The sequence below is a fragment of the Mycteria americana genome, chromosome 10 (genome assembly GCF_035582795.1).
Source record: "Mycteria americana isolate JAX WOST 10 ecotype Jacksonville Zoo and Gardens chromosome 10, USCA_MyAme_1.0, whole genome shotgun sequence".
Taxonomy (NCBI): Eukaryota; Metazoa; Chordata; class Aves; order Ciconiiformes; family Ciconiidae; genus Mycteria; species Mycteria americana.
Window position 1 is genome coordinate 18,970,258 of NC_134374.1, and position 22,824 is coordinate 18,993,081.

Genomic DNA, 22,824 nt, shown 5'->3' on the forward strand with positions numbered 1-22,824 from the left:
GGACGTTTTCATCCACATTTTCATCCAAGTAGATGCAAACGGAGCATGTTCTGACCTGCCCAAGCTCTTCGTTCAGGTCCGAGGTGTTCACCAACGCCCCCTCTTTTATTTCTTCGTCGTACATCTCCTTGTCCCAAGAGATGAAGAAGGAACCCAAGAACTTCTGCATCTCTACTGTAACGTACATGGAGACCGGGATAATAAAATTGAAGAGGACCATAAATGACAAGAAGTCCGTGAACATCCGCAAGACCTGCAATGGAAAGAGGAGACGATGCGGTCTGTGCCCATCAGGCATAACTCGGGGACCGTTTACAGCAACACCTCAGGGGTTTTAGATGGCTTTTCTCCTAAGGTTAAATAGACAAAAACAACCTGAAAATGAATACAGCTAAGATACTGGGCCAAATTCCATTTTCCTTCAGTGTAGAAAATCTCATTGCCTTCTGCAGGTCTACGAGGGTATAATACAAGGGTATCTCTCACTGCTTCATAGTGACCAAATCAATGTTTTATTCAAGTATATTCCTCTTAAGAATATAGTGCTCTATAGAAGATAGAGCTACCGGCTCATTCTGAGCTCAACGAACTAGAAACAAGGAGCAATGTAAGTTTACCTACTAAAAGCTGAAAGAGAGATCAAGTTCAGATAAGGATCCAGGTTAAAGTGGCTGCTGCTTTTATATAATATATAATATTTATTTATGCTTTGCCCCGCTCCACGCAAGCGTCACCGTGCACAAGCACGAGAGAGGCAGGAAAGAAAGGCAAACAGCAGGAGAGCCTGAAGGAAACGACAGCACTTCCAGCGAGCAAACAGGACTCACAGGGCTGGCACAAGACATTATCAGATTAAATAAAGCCGTCAGAATAAATAAAGCTGGAGGAGGTGCTGAAATACAGATCCACTTACCTTGAACGTCTCTCTCTCTTTTTTAGTCTTTTCGTTGTACCAAGGCTCATCATTAAACGGATTACTCTGCCAGACATATTTCAGAGTCGTGCACACAGTAGCCTTGCTCAATAGGATGCACAAATACACTATCAAGAAAGCGTTGATAGATCTGAAAAATAGGTTTCCTTTTTAAATTCTTGCAGCTATTTTTATACAGAAAAATCATGCAAATAAGCAGGAACAAGACTTCCTTACTTTTAAGGAGGGAATTACAGAAAAGTGCTTTTGACAGTGCTGATATGCAGGGTCAGTTCATATATTTTAACATTTCTTAATTTTGTTTTTAAATAAAAAAGCTACTAAATGATGCAGCTTCTTGAGATATGCTTAATCAAATATACAGATTTTCTATGCAATCAGAGAGCATCTGAAACAAAAGGCAGCAGATTAGGGGATTATTTCATGAAAAAAACCAACCCAACAGCTTTTACCGATTTTTTGCTGACTATAAATACTCACTTTTCTACAGCAGACCGTTTCTGAGATTTCCCTTGGTAGTTCAAAGCCATTTTCGTTTCCATTCCAGTATAGACTGCAACTCCTACAGGGTATTAAAGCAGGGCTCATAAGGGACTTGCAGCCCTGGAGGGACCCAGCTTGCACTTAGCCATGAAGGGCATTGGTGTTTACATGAAACTCGAATGCCGGTTGAAGAAAGAGGCATCACCCAAGGACTGTTCAACTACAGAAATCTCCAAGGCTGCTAAGTAATGTAATTGCATGCATCCCAGAGCACTGAGCAGGAGCCTATGGATCACATACAGTCAGAAAAAACAGCAGTCTTCTGTAACAGCCATCACCCTCCATCACTAGTGGCTGGGACTGTGATCCTAGCACACATTTTCAGCAAAGGATTTGGGAACAACTCCCTGCTCTTTGTATCTCAAGCAAAAAAAAAAAAAAAAAGCTTGCTCAGGTGTATTAACCTGCACAGCTCGGCAGCACTACAGATACAGCCAGCATCTCCTAATTTCACCCTGTAAACTTTACAATCAGCTTGCATACTGAATGCAAATGTAAAGCCCTGGCAGACAGACAGTAGAGAAGTATTTTCCCTCTCTGGATTTAGTGATGAGCATCTACATTTGCCATTCTTTATCAGAACTATTTAAATAAATAAATAAATAAATTTAAAAAAAAAAACTGTTCACCATAAATCTTCTTGGTATTTTTGAGGGTAGCACCTTTCAGCAACAGGTTTTCAGGACCCAAAGACCTAAACGTAAAAGAAGTTATAACATTGCATCACTCAAAGAACAGTCAAACTTCTTCACAATTTAGACCCAGAGGTAGATTACAGAGCTAAACAGATATTCTTTAGATCCGATTATACTTGATTTGTATGTTAAATTAGGCATTGCTTGAGTTTTTCTCTTTACATACTTATATTTCCATTTCATCTTACACAGACTATTTTTGGTGCTCAAAGTTCCAAATTTAATGGGGGATTATCAGTAAGGCTTTTGAGGAATAAGTGCAAAATGTTCAGATCTAATATGTTCTAGTACTTATATAAAAATCTGATTTTAAAAGCATCAAAAACCTGTCCATTTCAGCACAGTCGATCAATGGCACCATCAAAGCCAATGGCTTATTTTGCTCCCATCTGTGTTTTCATTTCTCTTTGAAACCCCCACCCAAGACCCTCTGTTGCTTCTAAGGTCCGGGTAGATCCACCACAGCACGAAACGTGGCCAGCACCGCTCCGGTGACAGCCATCTGGTTTTGATGACTTATAAACATTATTTGCTCATTTTTTTCCCCCCGAAACACTCTGATTGATATTTAAGTTTCCACTTTCCCTCAAATAACAGGTTTTTTATAACTGCCTGGTAAATTTGTTCCCCATCAGCAGGGGAGGACATTACCGCGTAGTCCTGCACTGCTTCCCCAAGAGGGGCTCAAACACATCACAGGATGGCAGAAGAGTGGAGAAGTTAACTACAGGCCTCCCTTCATAATGAAATATTTGGAATGGTTAAAGGAAAACAACCATTCCCTAATGATGGCAGCACAAGTTCAGATCCTTGAAATCTGATGTAGATGCCCAACCTCTTTGAGGAGGGCCAGCAAGGTGGCTGCAAGACCAACCTGGCTATGGGCTCTTGGTTGCTTCCGTAGATGATAATTCTTCCAACAAATCTGCAATGAAAGTGAGAGAAACTTGTATTACAAACACGTTAACCTTATAAAGAGTTACTACAGACATACTAAAAAGAGTCGTTGACAGGAGATGGAAACAACCACATCAATGAGTGCATTTGAGAGTTTAACGCTTCAGCGGGGTTGCTGCGCTCGGGACAGACGGAAACCACGCACTCCCCACAGCCGGGGTGCCCCCAGCTGCCACCCGCCAGCAGAGCAGCAGTGCCTGGCCATGCCTACGCACCCCAGCCCATCCCCACTGCAGAGCACAACACGCCCCAGCAAACCTCCTCCAAGGGATTCAACCACAAAGACCGCTTATTCCTGGAAGTCGTTCAGCCCAACGCATTTTACTCGGAAGATAGAGCGGCCCAAGAGTAGGCACACAGACCATTACTACAGCTGAGCTGACAAAAAATAGCTCATTACGCCACGACACGCGTTTCACCGGGGAGGTTTTGCTGCAAAGAAACCGAGCCCTGAAGAAGTCTGGTGTCGGCTTTGCCATCCTCGTATGGAAGAAAGCCTGGCAGCTTACTGCCGCCTCAAGAAACTTTTAGGTCTCCGATGAAAAGAAAACGCCCTTCGCTTTGCTGAACCGTAACCTGTTCGATCCCCTAACCGATGGTGCGCAGGCGTCTGCAGGGAGATGGCATCAGGCACGGCGGGGCAGGAGGGGCGGACTCACTTGTAGAGGTCAGGCTGCGGCTGTTCGCACTCGATCGTGGCGGTGAGGGCATCGATGGCTTCGTCCGTACAGAGCACAGTGGTATCCCGCACCGCGTAGTGAGTCTGGGCAGAGAAGCAGAAGCAGCGTCACCACGAGCCCCCAGCAACGCAGCCCACGTTTTACCCCGTTACGTAAAATACCACCACGCAAAGGCTCGCCAGCTCCGGCCGCTCACCCGAGCCCTCGCCCTGCTCCCATAAAACAGCTGGAAGCATCTCTCAGCTAAAGACTGAAGTCGACGCAAGCTTAAGAGAAACCGCAGTGGGAAAGAGCTGCTGGATATCTGTTCAGTAAGGCGTGCACCAAAAGCAGAGCATCTTTGGTTTCTCCCTGGGGACTTGCTGCTGCCCGGACTGGGGTGGGGGGAGGCTGCAGGTGCCCCCAGGGCGAAGGGGCTCCTGGGGACCACCCGCCCGCCGGTCCTGGAGGTAATTAGACACCAGCTCCAGCGCCCAGGGACCACGCAGAGCGCTGGCAGACTCCGAGCTATTTTTAGCAGCTGCTGCTGCGAAGGTTCATCTCTCACAATTAACTGGAAAGCCCACGAAGGATCCGCTCGCAGCCTTCCAGGCTCTATTTATAGGAGCCACTCAGAGCTCCAAGTCACGGCGGGCTGCACGGCAGGCTACCTTAATCCATCTTCATAAACAAATTCATTAAAAAGCTTCCTCCACTCCTTATGTTTGTGTTCCCCTCCTCACGCATCCCGGGAGGAACCGTTACGTTACGCACGCTGTAGTCCTGACATTATAAATACCCATCTTCGTGCCGTTTTGGTAACCTGCCTGGCTTTTCGTCTTGAAAGCGGACGCACAAACACACATGCGTCTCTGGTATAAATCACAGCCTTTGTGAAACACAACTCAAAACCGCTCCTGCAGTGCCCGGTACCAAACCCGACCCTTGTGTGGGGCTCTGCATCCGCTGCTCCTGTCACCATGGACACTGTGCAATTACCGACTGATATGTCAAAGCCGCCTCCTAATCAATTCCACGGTCTTTACATCCTCGGTCCCTTAGCATATTTAGAAAACACACATTCTTTTAGATAACGTATGACTGAAGATTTGCGGTTCAAAGACAGAGTCCTGACAAAATCTCTTTTATAGTTCCGCCCCAGGTCCACTTGACCAGGCATCTTTCCCATACCTCGACGTGACATGCCCCAGATACCAGAAAAACCCCCACCAGGTAGGCAGCAGGTATCGGTGCAGATGAGGTTTTGCGTGTACTTGAGTGTCCTTCCCTCACCCTCCTTCTGCAGCAAAGCCTGGTTCCTAATGTTAGACCTATTTCCCCAAACAGCACTGGCTTTTCTATGCCCCCCTTCCCCTTCAAACTCATCTTCGTCTTGTCAAGAAACAGCCGACAGCTCCCAGTCACCTATAGGAATCCACAAACCAGGAAAAAAACACCACAGTGCTTGATATAGAAATTCAGCATTGCACTTGCAGACTCAAAAGTTAGTAAGAGCCAAGACTCTGCAAAAGTTATGTGAACTCATGCATATAATACACCTGACACAAATAAGCAATTGCCTATTTAACCTGGTTATCTATTTTCAGCCTCAGGCCACTTCAAAGCTCCACTCCTCTTCACTAGTGGAACCAGTATGGTGCACCAGCACCGCATCAGATCCTACACAAGATTTCCAGTACCGATTTAACAGCCACCCAATAAAGAGACAAGCCACAGACCCCATACAATACATATCAGATCGACAATGGTATTCCCACTGACTTCAGTGTGCCGGAACAAATCATGTCATTTTGAAGTATCTTCCAGTCTTACTACTGCAGTTGCTAGTACCCGTATAAATATTTATTAAACACAAGTGCAACCAAACGTTCCCGTCTTCTGATGTATATAAGTATTTTGTTGTTGTTGCTGCTTCTTTCATAGTTTAGAGAGGGGGGATGAATAAAGAAAGAAAATAAACTGAAGAGGAGATTCATCCTGAGCAAGAGGAGCATTAAATTTCACTGCTTGATTCAGGGAAAGGGAGAGGAAAAAAACCAAACAACCTGAAGAGTTGTTTTTCTCACACCGGTGAAAAATTCCCCAAATGAATCTAGACATACTGCCTGAGAAAGTCCCTGATCTCACTGGAAAAGCTCGGTTAAGTGACAGACGCATTGGCAGGTACCGGAAAGGGAGCCGACGCAGCTGCAGCACTGCTTTACCGACAGACCGGACCTCACGAGGAGCAGGAGCAGGGAAGCACTAACACGCTTCCCACGACGGGCAATAAAGCAGCGAAGCTGTATCAATAAATATCAATACAGTTTGGGGCAGCGCCAGCAGAAATGGCTGTTTGGAGATGAAACGGAAAACAAACAATCCCCAGGGGACTTGGGTGCTGATGCACTGGGAGCAGGCGGAGGGAAGAGCTGTTAAGTACAGCCACGTGGCCACGGGGATGGGCTCTGCGGGAGCATCCTCCAGTTAAGCACCACCACCCCCCCCCCCGCCCGCAAATGCCGGCTTCAGTGGCAGCTCCAGACACCCGAGCACCGGCTCCCGAACGTCGCCCCATCCATCCCCGTCACCTTGAAATTGGACTCGCCATCGAGACTCGCTGTGGTGACGTAACAGGTCCCGTCAATGCTGCTCGAGGCCAAAAATATCAAATCACAGGGGAAGGTCTCATCCGCTTTCACTTCTACTATGTCTCCAACCTGGAAGAAAGGAAACGTTCACATGAAAAGCCCTCTCGGTTGTTGTTAGATGGGTATGGATTTAGCTTCTCTCCTAAGAGAAATCACCTTGGCTAAAAGGGAAATCAGGGCTGAAGAGGTGCACGGGTCCCCCAGCATCGCTCCACGGCCCGACAGGCTGATCCAGCCCAGCACCAACTCAGAGCGTCCGGGCGGCACAGTTAGTATTTATTTCTCTGCTAAATCTTGATGGAGCAAAAGACTCTGTACTTGTCTGAAGCGCGGTGTGATAAATTAACGTCAAAGCTAGTGTACTTTCCTGGTGTCCTTGGGAGAGTTGGAAATAGAAGAGGACTGCCTGTCCCGAAGAAGTGCAAAACGCTGACAGATCTGTCACTTGTCAGCCCCGGTCCAGCTTTTGCAAGACAGCTTTTCAAAAGCAATCAAACAAAGGCAGCTTCACTCCGTAACCGGGAACGGCTCTCTGAGCATCTCGTCTGAAAGCGAGCACGCCGGGGCAGCTCTAACCGCAGTACATCCCTCCTCCCCTGCCCTCACCTCCGTACCGCACACCCTCGTGCTCCCCTTGGCTGCAAGGATAACCGCACGCGAGTTCTCTGTTAACAGTTACCTTGATTTTTTCACTCTCTTTCTGCACTTGCTTTGCATTTTCGACAATGAAGACGTTGCTTTTGTTCACTTCATTGTCAGCTCTGTGCCTCAGCCAGTCCTCGTATCCCTAGGCACACAAATACAGGCAACACAAACTCGTAACGAAGCAAGTAAACTAACGAAAGAGGATGAGTGGGGACAGAGAGAGAGGGAGAGATTAAAAAAAAATGAACAAATTAAGCAGTCCTCAGACCTCCTTCATGCCTGACAAAACATCAACCGGAGTAGCGCAGGCCGAATCAATTTATTTTAAAAGCTTCATATGCATATTTGACAGATTCAGAACAGATTAAAATAACACACAAAAATAATCTATATGCAGCAAATGCAACGAGCAGCTAAATTACTGTAACATGTTTCTATTATTCTCAGTGTTGGCAAGAACAGGCTGATAATACGAATAATACACTCAGCACCCTGCGACTCTTCCCTATGGTAACGCAGGACAAGACTCTTCCTCTTCAGTACTCGCTGAAAGAATAAAACATTCAGATTTGAAGCAGATGGATTTTACTCTAGCTCTCCCCTTCTGGCCCCTGCAGAAGAAACTTCTTTTATTATTCAGTCCTTCTGTAGAGGAATTTTAAATGGCACACGTGCGTATGATGGGAGGAAAAAGGTCTTTTAACTCCACAAGAAGAGGACTACATATTTTCGGGACTAGCTGAGTGGTTAAACAGAACCTGTCCTTTCCATTTACCAACACGGGAGCAGAGCGCGGGCTATATTTGGAGCACGTCTCTGCATCCTGCAAAGGCTCGGAGAGCATTTCTAAAAAGAGAAGAAAAATTCAAGTAAAGCCAGAACTACAGCGGTAACCTTTACTGACCCTCACGGCTTGCTTACAACAGCACGCATAGAGATGTTTTACGTTGCTAAAACAAGAGAGACACCAATAACCACGCTCAACATGCGACCTTCTCTTGAAAAGCACCAGTATACGTCAGACCTTCTGAGAAGGGTTCACCAAACCTACCAGCCCATTTTGCTGACTTCTGAGTATATTCAAATGCATGCTAATTATTTTCTCTACCACGTGTCCCAAAGAGCATCTTCCTCTCCCCACATTGACACGTGTACCTGTTTGATAGCTGTGACAGTGATGACAAAGAAGAGCGGGAGGCCACTGGTCACCGGGCTGGTCGGGGTGTCCACTATCACCTGCAGAGAGAAAAAAATGTACTGCTGACAACTGGTTTTCAGGCAGCAGAAGAAACAAAAGCTCCGGTAATGGGGGAAAAAGGGTGCTCAGCCCACTGGGGGTAAGTCACAGCCCAGCAGAGGAGGGAGGGAAGGAAGGGGCACAGGAGAAGGACAGGCACAGACGTCCCCAGGAGTGCTCTCCTCCATCTCAAGGACTACAATCCCTCCTCCTGAAGACCGTGGGATGTCCTCAGGTGGGAAAAACCCTATCAGAAGTAGCTTAAAACCTAAATTTGACCTCGCACTACTGGGAAATAAAAGCCTGGATGAATGGGCTGCTGCGGATGGGCTACATAAACACAACTACTCGAAGTGCGGATGCCAACAAGCCTGCTCCCACCACGGGATGTGCTGGAGAGGACTGAGGCGGGGAAGGAGGATGCGGCAGAGGCAGCAGCAATGCATGAAGTGAAAAACACCCTCATTTCTCACCGAGGCACGGGAGGGCCATTTCTCCTCCTTGGCAGTGAAGACAGGGCACATCTGAACCCTAAAACACGGCTGGTTATGAGTGGGAGAACACTACCAGTCATCTCAAAACCACTGACACTCAGATTAAAAATAACACACATCAGCCCAAATTAGCTAGGAAATATATTGCAGAATGGAACATGAATATTTAAGTAAAACAAGCTCTGAAATTTGGAGTTAAGAGCATAATTTAAGCACAGAGACCACACGAGGGCCTTGGGGGTGGGTAGCTGGATTCTTCCCAAGTTCAGTGCAGGACTCAAGCTAGTGCCGCAGCAAAGACCAAGGCCCTTAATCATTAATTAAACCTTCGGGCTACGGGAAACTGCTGTTTCTTCGGACTGTATCACGACTTGGCCCAAAGGGTAAGAATGGCAGGTTCATAACTGGGAGGGAATAACTTAAGAGGAGGAAGAGCTGCGCCCTTGCCCCACCTTCCAAACCAGGGCACACAAAATTGTCCTTTTTTCCTGCTGTCCTCCGAGAGGACGGGAGCACGAGAGGCAGGTGGTGAGGGCTGTGATGAAAGGGACGGGGAAGCTCAGCAGAAAGGCTTTGTGTCCCCACAAAGGGACTTTGTCTCCCTCCGCTTGTTTGCGCTTCCCTGGCACGCTCGCAAACAGCAGCATCTGTATATTTATTGTTTTAGGCTGCCCATAAAATGCTGTGTTAAGGACAGGACCGCTCTTATCAGCTGGGAGGAAGCTACATGGAAATATTTAACTCTATGAAGTGCTGTACACTGCAATTTTACCCTGCAGTATTGGACCCAAAGAGAGAAGAGCCAGAAGATATCGACATGGAAGAGATACACCACAAGAAGCAGCCAGAGAAGCGGTGTATGAGTTAAGTAGCACCAGGGTAAACCAAGATAAACACAACAAATATTTCCAGGAACACAAAGCCCTGGCTCACTCACATGGGTGTAAAATGTTTACAAACAGAAAGTCTGGTAGGAACCAGACTTTGGAGGAACAACCTTGAGCGAGGATGGTGCCAAGCATCACAGGGACACATCACACACAGCATGTGCGATGGACACTCACTGGAGTGGCATCATCGACCTTTAGGCCAGTCAGCCAGAAGTTATCTTGCAAAAATTGGACAGACCTTGGAAATACAAGAGGAACTTTGGCTTGTAGCTGAGAAGGGCAAGGAAGAGGACCTCCTGCTGCCCAGCGGGAGAGTTCTCTGCACTGGACAAGATGCAGTTGTATTTGTTTAAACAAATGATACGATTTCTGTCCACACACATGCTGTATTATAGATGTACGAACACAAACATTAGATGAAGTCCTCAGAATAACTCATTTGTATATTTGGAGATTGTACTCCCCGTGCATCCCGTGGCTGGATACTGCTCTTCTCCTTCGCAGCTGGTGGAAAGCCGAGGGACACACGAGCAACACGCCAGAGCATCAAAGGCAGGCTCCTTTGAAACTATTCTTGAGCTGGTTTAGGACTTCAACAGCTTAATTTGGATCCACTTAAAAGTGACAAAATCCTCCTGTTACTTAATAGTTTCTTCCTAACTCATTGTCTAGGAGACTGAAGACCACAGTCCAGAAGTCATCTCCATCAATCAAAGGGATATTTTTCATTCCTGGCACCTCCTAAATTAGGTTACTGCCATCAGCTTGGTCTGCCTACAAACATACTTGGACTACGCTTACTCCAGGCCAGCCGCTCCCACCAGGAGTTTACTCGCAGCTTCCTTTGAGTGTTGCAACAGATAACCACAGAAACAAGCTATTTGTATCCCTGTTAGTGCACTAATAGGTGTTTTATGTTTAATGCATGTACTTTCTCTTCCTCTCTAAAACAAGAGCTGAATTTAGAGTCTCAGAGACATTTTGATAAAGAGTTTCAGCAGCAGGTAGAGCAGATGCACCAGGCAATTCCCCAAGCGCCGTGATACTTCGCCCCTAATGCGGCACGTAAAGCAATTCTATTAATTTAAAGTAATTTAAAGCTAAGCACCAACATTTAAGCTATAGATGCCATTTATCAAGGTCTAACCCTGGATATTTTAAATGAATGGAGTTGCCCCAAGTGCTTTTTTTAAGGCAAGTGACATCTCCAGAACAACAAGCGCCCGAGGGCAGACAGTTACTCCATAGTGTATTAGTGCTGTCAGGTTGGGTTTTTTTTCAGTTGGATTTGTTTTTTCTCTAATGGAGCGTGAGGGTTGCTTCCTTATTTTAGAGGTAATCGCAGGTCACAGAATAAAAACAAGGAGGAATAGCAAGGCTGTTCTTCTCTCACCTCCATTCCCCTGTGCCTAAAATGGGTAAGCAGCTACACTGCAACCAGTTTCGTAAGTATAATCAATAATATCGCATGTTCTTCACGGCCAGAGGGTCAACAGTTAAAACGTAATACCATGTCACTAAATGGCCAACTACACAAAAAGGACATCCCGACTCCGGGGCATCACTTCAGTCCAAGGCAAATTACAAATCCACTCTGACAAAACGGAGCGACGCCAGCGAAATCAAGTGGTGGAGAAGAGCCAGCTGATGTCGGGGTAAATTGGCCTCTCATGTAACACTGCCAGGAGGAGCCACCCTCGGCCATTACCTTGGGACCCCCCGTTTCTGCGGCAGCCACCAAAATGACTATACGCCATAACTCTTTACTGTAAGGATAAAACATTTCAGGCACTCGTTTTTTGAACGTGCAGCGTAGAAGAGTGATAGCCCAGCCGTGAACAACCAAAACCCTGGAGAAGTCCTCTGAAAGTAGGCTGTTTGCAGTAGCTGCGTGGTGCCATTTAATTTGCTGGGGTGGAGTTTTTGATGCCTATTTTCAGCCCTAGAGCAGGTTGTCTGCTGAGCCCCAGGCCTGAGTACAGGATTTAAAAGGTGAGTAAGTGCACTGCGGTGATTCTCCCAAACTCCCTTCACCCCAATGCATTTGGACAGCCCGCTTTTCTCCCTGGCTGACAGAACAGAAAATGACTATTCAGGTTTGCTCAGGATTTGTTCCTTAACCAAAGCCACAAAGCAGAGCAGAAGTTTGTTCATGTATAAAATTTGCTGGTTTGTCTGTGTAGGGCAGCTTCCTGAAGCTTCACATTCCCAAAGCTCATGCTATGCATTTTCTGAATTTTACCGAGTACAGCCTATCTCTTCTGCTTGCCTTGAAACTCACTATAACTAAGATGTACAAATATCATATAACTTGGGAAAATACATAGCGATGCAGCAGAAATAATAAGGATGACGAAAAACTAGATCTTAATTCTGTAACATCAAATTTATTTTCACTGGTTGACTGATCTTAACAGATAAAGAGTTATGATGGTTTTTTAATTGTTTCAGCAGTCATTCAAACATCATCTCAGACAGGCCCAAATATTTTAATTGTTATTATGCCTTGGATGGTGTGCCAGAATTATAACACAGCTTCCAATTAAAAAAAGACAAAAACCAAAAACCAAAACAAAACCACAAAAACACCAAACCAAAAAACCCACTTATAAGCACTAGAGTCAGTTTTGAACCTCAATTCTTGTTCAAGCTGTGCTTACCATGAGTACGTAAATAAAACCCACCCTCGGCATCAAAGATCTTACCTGCACGAGGAAGATGATGAGGAAGTAGAAGTTGGCAATTCTTCTAAACTGCTCAAAAAGGTTCTTCGGGAGGAAGTTCCAGAGGGTGTACTGCAGGGAGAGAGGGGGGGTCACAAACAGACCAAGGCACGGGGCTGTCTGGGGACTTCAGCTACAAAATGGGAAGTACATGCACAAAATAGGAAAGGAGTTTTCCCTTTAACCCGGCGAGGAGCACCGCAGCGGGCTGTCTGAGCAGGTCCAGGACTCAAAGGTCCAGGTCCCTGCTTTCAAACCAGGAGCGCGATGCCAAGATGCCACCGAGCTCCTGCTTCAGCTTCCAGCAGCGGCTGTCTGCTGGTTCATTAAACAGCTGGAGGTCCCTCTCAGTTACACGGGGGTTTTTTGTTTGTTTGCTTTAAAGTAGGCAACTATTTCTCTTTTGTCAAAATAACCCAAACCACAGGGCTGGAGATGGTGAAGGGTAAAAGATGATAAAAACAACAGGATCTGTTTCAGCAAACAACTTCTAGATAGGCATTTGCAGAGACATGATTTCATGAAGAGGTAATGCACAGTGCAGAGATTTTGTTTTTCTCCAAACAAATTCCAAACACCATCTTAGAGTTGCTCTTCTGTTAAAAGAGAGCCGTGTTGCCCATAGAAATTTGTTATTAGGGTGTGCTTCATTATCATTTTAAGAAGGCTGCTGAACCATTTGCTTTGGAAAACATGTGGAATTTAAGAACAACATGGAAAATAATAGGCCTAATATCTGATCTTTCAGTCTGCCTTGAATAAACAAAGAATAATAAGCAGCCAAGTCTCAAGACCAATGTCCACTTAATTATAAAAAGAGACTGGTCAGGTAAGAAGACTCCATGCCTAGCAAATATAAATGGGAAAAGAGAGCAAGGACACAACATTCAAAAATAAATCAGGGAAGAATGGAACTTAGCACTAAAACAAACCATTTTGTCAGAGAGGGAACTAAACGAGGGAAGGTGTCCTCTCTGAAGGATCCTCTTGTGTGCCAGGGAAACGTCAATAGGGATGCTACACAACTTAAACATGGTTAGACTTAAAACTTTTCCCCAATATAAACTCAGACAGCTCAGACATGAAAACAAGTAAGATCCAAGCTGTATAAAAAAAGAAAGGAGAGGGAAAAAAAAACCCTTTACAGCTCAAGTACAGTAAAACTGAAGCCTAACTGTATGCTGAGCATCATGAATCCTAAGCAACGTAATAAGTATCCAGCTGTGTTGACAATATGGGATGCCACTTGTTTGATATTTTACTCGAATTGGCTTCAAATCTTTTGAAATAGCTTCATGAATGTCATGGAAAAAAGCTAAGCAGAAGGCAGACGGGTGTCATCACAGTTTTCCACCATAAACAAAAGCTGCATTAATACCATATGAATGTTTCCCCTTTCATCCAAAGGGATAAACAGAGCATGGTTATTTTCGTCCTATCTCAAGAGAGAAAAAAACCATGCAACAAAAAAAAAAAAGGGGGGGGGGGGGAATCGTATTTTTCTGTCCATTTATAAAATAATTCCCACTCCCTTTTGCAAATTTGAGTCTCTGTCGTCTTGTGCTGCATTACACTTAACCTGTCCTTTCTTCACGACAGGAATGCCAGAAAACATTTTAAAAAACCTCGCTCCAAAAAACCCCCAAACCCAGTGTGTCCATGTGCTTTGCTCTCATCCAAGCTAGAAGAAACCTGTACACACCCCCACTGGGATTGATAGGAATTAAAAAAGACTGACGGAGAGACTAGAGCTGTGGCGTAAGGTACGTACCAGGCTGTTCCACTGGCCAAGGGACCTTTATATCCATCCTTGAGGAAATCAGTTTCTCATTTTCAAAAACAACCATCAGATAAAGTCAGGGTGAATACACGAGCAGGGAATACACGTGCACGATGCACCCAGACGAGCGGAGCAAGCTCACCTTGGAGGAGACGATCCTGTTGTCGCAGAACTTCTGTGCCACGTACGCATCTGTTTCCGAAACCGGACGGTGCCCGACCACCACGGTGCGCGTACCGACCCGCTTCTCTTCCCCAGCACACTGTCGGGGCAACCAGGAAAGGGAAAAATTAGCTTTTAGCTCAAAAAAAGTCGAATATTTGTATTCATAGCTTCCAGCTTCTGAATGCACCGTGCTGTTCATTGGAAATAAGGCAGCTGGAACCTCAAAAATTCACTCCTCTGCCCCAGCAAAAGCACGGAGAACCAAGAGGCGCGCATAAGGTCATTTAGTAAAACCAAGGCAACGCCGAGCCTACAATCCGGGGTCCCCACCGCTGCTCAGCCACTGACCCCCAGGACCGCAGCCCGTCCTGCACCCCACCAGGACAGGTCACCGCTCTCGTCCACCGCGCTCCTGCCCTGTGCAGGACAGCTGCTGCCTGTACTTGCAGCCTGCGCCCATTTGCCAGGCAATTTTTCCTTCTTGAAGGAGAATATATCTTTATCAAGCACTTCAAGTCATTAGGAATATAATTTCTCTTCTACACATCTCCTCCTAGTCCTGACCTGGACAGTCCTTCAGCCTTGGGTTTCTACAGCGACTTCAGGCTTTACCCCAAGACCTCAGGGAAGACAATGGAAACTGCACCCTCCTTCACACTTGCTCTCCTGTCAAACCCTCAAGTCCACCCGAAATGTCTTACCACCGCACTGGTGCACGCACGCTTGGGATTTAGCTAAAAAAAAAAAAAGAAAAAGAAAAAAAAAGTATACTTCTGCTATTTTAAAGTCTCAGATAAAACCAGAAATAATGAAGCAGAAATAATGAATCACAAACTCCTCAAAAAGACATGCAGGGTGCTGGGGATGCCAGCTTGTCTTGCTAGGGGTTTATTTTAAAGCAGAATGATATGTCACAAGTGAATGATAACCTGGTGTCACAGGGGCTTGGCGACAGCCCCTGTGCTACACAGCAGTTGGGGAAGGACGAGGGAAATTGCAGCAGAATAAACTCAAAAAGAGGGGAAGCAGAGCAGCTCCGTGGGAGGAGAGCATCCCTTGCACGAAGCCACAAGAGATACTTGCAACCAGCAACACGGGGCTCTAGCAGAGACCCAGCCAGCACCGTGGCCCTTGCAGGCTTCCCAGGGGAGGTGACAGCACCCACCAAATTAAAGATAGATCCTCCCAATCCAATGGAGCGCGTGTTAAAATAACACGTAGTAAACAAGGTATCTGAATATACTGAAATAAACAGTGCTCTTCTAACTAAATGTAACTCTTAAATATGGCATTTCCAACTTCCTATAACTTCATTTAAAAACACTTGCAAACTTGTGACAAGGCAGAGGCAATGCAGGTCCCCGCCAGCGCCTGCAGCCCTCGGGAAGGCTCGCAGATGGATGGGGCAACACCACGGGCTCCGTCTCCATCAGCTTCCAGCTCCGGGCTGCCCAGCACATGCAAGGTCCTCAATGGATCAGAAAAGTCTACTTTCAAAAGAAACAAAACTGTGCAATAGTTTAAAAGTCAGCTTTTAATTCTGTCCAGGTTCCACCTTGCATATAACAAAGTGTCCCTGCCACAGATGTTCGCAGCCAAGGGAGGAGACCTGGCTGGCACCAGGAAGCGTTCTGCAAGATTGAGTTTAAAATTATAAAGTGAATGTAAAATGCCCGCTAAGAGGAGATGGAGTTGGGGGGAAAAAAAGGGTCATCTTAGGCCAAGCTAAGGTTTTCTTAGAGTTAAGGTTTTGGATTTTAATACATGAGCAGGGCAGACATTTGTCACTGTTCATGGTTCAAGGGCATTAACAGGCAGCAGGGCTGCTAAAAAAACAGCGGATACTGTTCATACTCCGCTTAGCCTTATTAATCCTCCACCCTAGAGCTTGTTTGCTTTCAAAGTCCACCAGGGCAGGTGCCAAAAATGCCAAATCCCTATCCTGTGTCAGCTGTCCGGCATGGGTTCAGCCCGCCGCAGGGGGATGCTCCCGGCGTGCCCTGGGTCCGGCTCAGCATCCCGGTTGTCCGAAGGGCCCGTCGCAGGCAGCTTGTCAAGCTGCAAGCAAAACCCAGCTAGAGAAGAGGTGCTCTGAAAACAACCACTCTAAGACAGCAAGGCCCAGGATTAACTGCTGCTTAGGGAAAATGTAAAAAGAAAAATTAAAAAATAAAAATCTAAGCCAATCTAATTCACGTGCCTGGAGCAGCAGCGATCGAATGGATCCTGTTGCACCAGGAGCAGGGTCTGCCCAAAGGAAGCGGCAGCTCTCCCTTCCCCCTGCTCCCCACCCACGTCTGCAGCATCTTTAATTAAAGAAGTGTTTTACACCGTGCCTAAACCCAGTTCGGTGTGCTGACCGCTCTCACTGCAGCCATCCTCAAACCTCCAGCAGCAGTCGCGTAGAGCGGAAGAAGAAAGTTTCTCGCACCCCTGCACCACATCCCTGCACGCTGGGATGCGGAGCCGGCAGCACCCCCGGCAGCTGCTCCCACCTCCACGGGGCACAACTGGCTCCCCAAACGCGGGTCGGGCAGGCGCACGCTCCCAGCTAGCGAATGCCACCACCCCGGCATGGGCTGACCGCCCTCCCAGCCTCATCGTCGCCGCCTGCAGCAGCAAACAGCACATCTCCTGAACAAGAAACTAGACCCAAAAAAGGTTCCCTGATGTATCTGCTGCATTACGGAGGTGACAGCCATGGATCTCACCAACCGGCACCCCAGGAGCGAGAGGCAGAGCCAATTCATCCATGTCACGGCAGCGCTGGGGAGCGGACAGGCTGTCCCCAAGCCTGAAGTCCCCATCGCGTCCCCGGCGAGGAGCTGGAGCCGGGCGTGCCTGGCGAGCATCCCTCCACCGCGGGAGGAAACGAGAGCTTCCCCTGCCCTTCCCCTGCCCGTGCTGCTGGCAGAGCGTGGGAAGGAGCGGAGGTGAGGGTTTGCCAAACACACGCGTTGGCATGGAAGCGGCAAAGCTCTGGTTAAAACACTCCTGGAAAAATATACACAAGTACTTACTCTGCAAGATTATCCATAGTTAGCCATGGAAAACCTGGAGCATGGAGCATGTGAAGCCCCAGAGCAGAAGAGAACCCAAATCCCAGGTGTGGTGTGTTAGCTGACCAAGCCCCCTGAGTTATCACCACCAACCCCGAGGTGGGCTTTCACCCCTCAGCTCCCCTTCGGTTATTTATTTGAAGCATCTCCTACAAAGATGACGGCAACCCCCTCCATGGTGCTTCAGAGCCTCTGTGGTGGCAGCGCCGGGAGAAGTCCTCGCTCTGTGGTCTAACCAGACTCCCACGACTCCCGGCGTTTCACTTCCCATCCCCGTGTCAGGCCATCACGCAGCCACGCGAGCAGCTGGAAGGCTTCACGCCACGTATCTCCGCTTTTTCCACCTCCCAGAAAGCGAGCGCACGCCACAGTGACGCCCGCGGTGAGAGGCGTTGGCTCAGCTCAGCAATTAAAAGCTCTTATTTTGACAAGCCCACCTCAAATGGCTCGCTGAGTTGCTAATAGATGGCTAAGTCTTAATAACGGCTCTCAGTGGAGACTTAAGAGGAGATTTAGGGAGTAACTGCCAGGCTTTTGGGAAAATTATAAAACATGCAGATTAGCAGGGAGAGGATTTAGACGACTTTTCCCGACTGCCTTTCATCAAAAATTTTAATTCTGATGGGAAAAAAAATTAAATAAAATATTACTTGGATACAATTCAAACAGCTGCTTCGTTGCCTGGTGGGGTTTTATAAAGCCCATGCTACAGGGCACAGGAGTCAGCTGGTGCAAGCAAAAGCCAGAGTTTCTTCTGCTGTTTAGAGCCGGGCGTGCCAAAAGGATTATTTAAGAAAATAAACAATTGCATCCTGCCCGTACGCACTTTATCACCTCCCTCTGCCCAAGGCGTGGTGTTTGCAGGAGTGCTGGGAGAACCAGAGGTGCCCGTAGGGATTGGCGGTGCCAGGGGCCGTGCGGTGGGAAGCCGCGCTGCATCCTCCCACCAAGCCGTGAGGATTCGGGGACGCTGGTCGGTGACCCCAGTCCCCTCTCTGCCATACCACGCCCCAGCAACCCAGAAGAGCTCCCAGCAGCTGGCAGACACAAAGCAGCACCCGGGGGGGACACAGCACACCCCGGGAATCGAGAGGAGGGAGAGAAGGAGGTATTTTTGAGAAGAGCCACTCTCCTCTTTGCATCGCTTGAAGACCAGCCCCAAAGATGCAGGTCTCCCCTGCAACGTTTCAAGCTTCAGTTCGGGGCTCCCGCTCCACTCCCCCGGTGTCTAACCAAGCCCATCAGCAAGTCAACCCCTCAGCAGGGCATCCAAACCCGATCTCTCCGGAAGGAGCTCAGCTGGAAGACAGCAGCCAGGGAGTCAAACACAAATCATAGGAGATAAAGATGAGGCTAGCGAAGCTGTTCTGCCAGGAACATCTTTCCGAGCTGGCAGCTCGCTATCTATCTTCGCTTCCCACCTCGGGCAGGACCAGGCGTCCAGGCTGCAGTAATAAATAACCGCATCGTCGCCATCGATGCAGGCACGCGCGCTCTGCTGCACACGCAGCAGGGCAAAGTGCTGCTGCTGCGGTAGGGCCTTCCTCATGGCACAGAGGAATTCAGATACAGAACGTATTTCTGTTAAACGTTTTGATGTAACACAACCTTCCTGTACTTTCAACTTGGTACGCAGCCCACTTATTGCTAGGAGCAGCAGTTCTGAAAAGAAGGCATTAGGGATAATGGCTATTTCCTTACATTGTCCAAATTTAAAAAGCCTATCTACACACATCAATATGCCCACGGAAGGTCAGCTGAGGCTTGGCATGCTTCTATGAACTTGTCTTTGAGGAGTTAGGAACAGGTACAATTTGAAGGCATCAGACCAGGGCTAAAAAAGTCCATGGATACAACTAATGACCCAACATCATTTATGACTTGAAGCTGGTGGAGCATTACGTAGAGACGGCGGAATTACATTTGCAGCCCACAGCACTCCCCACATTCTTCGCCTGAGTTTGGGCAAGCCTCCCCTCGTGCCTCCTTCCCTCTCCATCCGTGCCCTTCTCCCACGAACACGTCCTACCCCAGCACAGCAGCTCCCGCCTGCCTCCCGGAGAGGCTCCTCTTCACCCGCCCTCCCAAATTTCTGGGAATCCATCACGGCACCACGCACAGGACCCGGCAAGCACTTGATAAAAGTTGCAAACCTGGGTAAAAATTAGCAAGCCTGGGTAAAAATTAATGGAGTTAGAGTTCAACAGGAGAGGTGAACCTGTGCTCTGCAGCCACCGTCGACAAGGAGCCACTCTAAGTGGGCTATTTCTAGGGCGGCTGCAAAACACAGTGTTTAATTATATCCCCCATATGGAAAACAAGTGTCTGTGCTACCTGCTGGCCCCGTTTCCTGAAAAAAATAGTGGCAGGAAAAAACCCCACCATTTGATTTACTATAGTTTCAGAAAGCACCTAAACCAGAACTAACTAATCAAAAGAAACTCCCTTCGTGTTTGCTGAAGATATCTTCAAGCCACAAAAGTAAACACAAATAACTCGTAGAAAAAAAAGATCTACTAAAAACCACAGGCATTTAAAAAAAAAAGTCATCTGCTAAACCCAGAGATAATTATACGGTACAAGTACAAAGCTCAAACATTTGAATGAAATCACAGCTTATATTAAATATATGCAGAAGAAGATTAAATCACATTACTTGGCTTAGATCTCATGAATAGTTTAAAGTCTAATCACTCCTGTATTGTTCCATTTATCATAAAAGTAGTAGAGAAGACGACCTGATTTACAAAAAAGCTAGCAAAAATAACACCACCTCCCAAAACAGCCTGTTCTAGCTCCCATTTCATTTATCCCCAGAATAACCAAGAAAAACACATCCACAATCTTAAAAAGCCTCTGTAAATTTACCAGAACCTCCCCAAACCGTCCGGCAGTCTCAGAAAGGTGCTCAGCACACCAACCTCATTGCCCAACCGATATATTTTTAATTGAATTTTTTCTTGCCAATTTTTCTATCACGCTTTGTCCTTAGCCATTTCTATGCAAGTACAAGCGATGCTTTGAGAAAACCCTTAATAACTTAGCAGCTCAGACTATGCTTACCCACACCGACCACATTTTTAGGCAGATCTCCGGATTTTAGAGAGAGAAGTCCATCAATCGGGATCAATCCCGCCGCTCTCCCCTATGCCTGCGGGAAAGGGTCGATACCATGCACAGTCCTCGGGACCAAAAAAACCAATATTGCATTTAAAATACTAAGAGCCCATAGGTCCAAGAGAAAGGGCTGAAGGCGAGCACAGCTCCGAGCTCACTTCCCACTGGAGGGGCTTCCACTGCTCATGCCTAAGAGGAACAGGGAAGGCCAGTACCTTGGGAAAGCAAAAGGTTGAAATTTAAACCAGGATCCCTTCTCCTCTGTTGAGGCTGAAGCTCCTACTGGTATTTCAAGCAGAGAGAGGACAGTATCACCAAGGAGTGACCGCCGGGGGCAAACCAGCTCAGCTGAGGTGAGGGGGGCAGCAGGGGGTAACCATGCGAGCCCCCAGATCAAGCACAACAAGCAAGAGCAAAAGAGAAGCCATGGGAAAAGGACCAATACTTTTTTTTTTTTTTTTTAAACCATGGTCAACACACGATGGGGGTCAACACCCAGACCTCATCCCTGGTCCCCACTGGGGATGACAAAGCAGCGGATGATGTGCTCTAGTAGAGCATCATTGACCCAGATCGCACCACCCCTAACGCAAGTCAAGGTGCGTCCAGCGACGTGAAGGCCCCTGGCCAGAGCCCGTCCCCATGTCCCCTCTGTCCCAAGGACGTGCTGCCTCACCATATGAGCTTGCAGGAAGGTCACCTTCACCAAGGACGATGGGCTGGAGAACAGCAGAGCCAACCAGGCTGAGTTTCCTGGAAAAGCTCACTTAGCCAGTAAAGCCACCGATAAAAGCAGAGACAGACATGGCAGGGTGGGGAGAACAGGGGAAAGGGCTACTTGAAAGATTTAAGAAGGGTGGACAGAGGAAACACAAGGGTTTTTTTTTTTTTCCCCCCAGATAATAAACTTACAGAAGGGCCCAGCCCTCTCCCGGACTCGGGGAGCACTGCACATCAGGGTGACAGCCAAAAAGACCTTTTTTGGTGTGGGGTTTGGTTGGTTTGGTTGTGTTTTTCTTTTTCTATCTGAAGGCAGCCTAGCCACAAAGCACGCAGTACTGCATCTTCCCAGCAAATATACCACATCGTCCCTAATCACAGCCTCAGTTCAGCAGCGCTTTGCAGAAAGTCAGGTTCACATACGATGCAGAAAGCCAAACCCAGACTGAAGCCAGCAGATATCGATTGGGACAGCGTTACTTCAGTGCTGCTGTTTTGTGGAAAATCTGTTGCTCCTATTCAAACATAACCGCCGACCTTTGGAAGTTTTCAGGATCTCAACTCTTTTTCCCTGCCCTGTTGGCAGCAAGGGTTATGAAACCATCGCTCATCTTCAAATGCAGGCAGCATATTTTTATTTTTGGCAGTCTAAAAGAGAAGTTCGACCAGCATGCTGCCTGCATATTAAATTCAGGCTCATAGGAACACTTCAGACTCGGGAACAGAAAAAGGACTTTGAATAAGAGCCCAAATGTTTTGCAGAGGTCACAAAGCAAATACAACGAGGTCTTCCCGTCTTCAAACCTCTTCCTCCCTCCTTTCCCCGGCTCAAGCTGTGCACATATGTCTGCTCATCGGTAGCTATTTTAGCAGGGCAGCAAGCTCTTCAGAGCAGTGATTTGCCCTGGCAAAAATTAAAAGTAAGAGCAAACTGGAAAAAAACCCTCCAAGTTTGCAATTGTCAATGCTTGCATCAGCCAGCAGAGCTATAATTTGTTGGTTTTCCCGTTGCTTTCTGGTCCTCAGAAAGCCTGAGCTCTTCAGTTATGGAAATAAAAAAACCCACCCCTAAATACTATGTTATGCATCGCAGCTCGGCCAGACGTTACTCTGACCTCTGCCACCTAAAGATATTTCACCCCTTTTTAAGTTTTCCCAGCATTTCAGAGCCAGGCTGCTGGCAAGGAGCCGGTTTCCCAGAGCAGTTTCCTCCCTCTCCCCGGGGAAGGGAGCCCACCCGCCGGGGCAGAGGCTGCAGACCCCCCTGCCAGGGCGTACATCAGCTCAGCAACCCAGAAGCAAGGGCTGGTATCCAGGCCTGCCCAGCCTGCGTCCCCCAGGTCCACACTGCGGGCGGCGGGCCGAGCCCCACACCGGCATCACGGGGTGACCTCAGCCCCTGCAACGGGTACCCAAGGTCCACGGTCCCAGCCCCACCATGCTGCTCACTCATGCTGGTTCAGATAAAGTTTTTCCACTCCAAAAAAAGTAAAAGCTGTGGTTTTCTAACCCTCCCCTTGCTGTACTGCAGAGAAATGTTTCCACAGAAGTAGCA

At 47.5% G+C, this 22,824-nt stretch overlaps 1 protein-coding gene across 6 annotated transcripts in view; it reads right to left on the minus strand.

Annotated features, from left to right (window-relative positions):
* The window catches only part of ATP11C (ATPase phospholipid transporting 11C (ATP11C blood group)), a 56,967-nt gene that overhangs the window by 23,261 nt on the left and 10,882 nt on the right, over window positions 1-22,824 (minus strand). For all 6 annotated transcript variants that reach the window (XM_075513412.1, XM_075513417.1, XM_075513414.1 and 3 more), the window contains exons 2-12: window positions 14,351-14,470; window positions 12,411-12,500; window positions 8,240-8,320; window positions 7,119-7,226; window positions 6,380-6,508; window positions 3,789-3,892; window positions 3,047-3,097; window positions 2,107-2,171; window positions 1,415-1,496; window positions 914-1,064; window positions 56-253 (exon numbers count right to left, since the gene is read on the minus strand). In XM_075513412.1, the coding sequence (XP_075369527.1) occupies window positions 56-253; window positions 914-1,064; window positions 1,415-1,496; window positions 2,107-2,171; window positions 3,047-3,097; window positions 3,789-3,892; window positions 6,380-6,508; window positions 7,119-7,226; window positions 8,240-8,320; window positions 12,411-12,500; window positions 14,351-14,470 (1,179 nt within the window). The remainder of the gene's footprint in view (window positions 1-55; window positions 254-913; window positions 1,065-1,414; window positions 1,497-2,106; window positions 2,172-3,046; window positions 3,098-3,788; window positions 3,893-6,379; window positions 6,509-7,118; window positions 7,227-8,239; window positions 8,321-12,410; window positions 12,501-14,350; window positions 14,471-22,824) is intronic.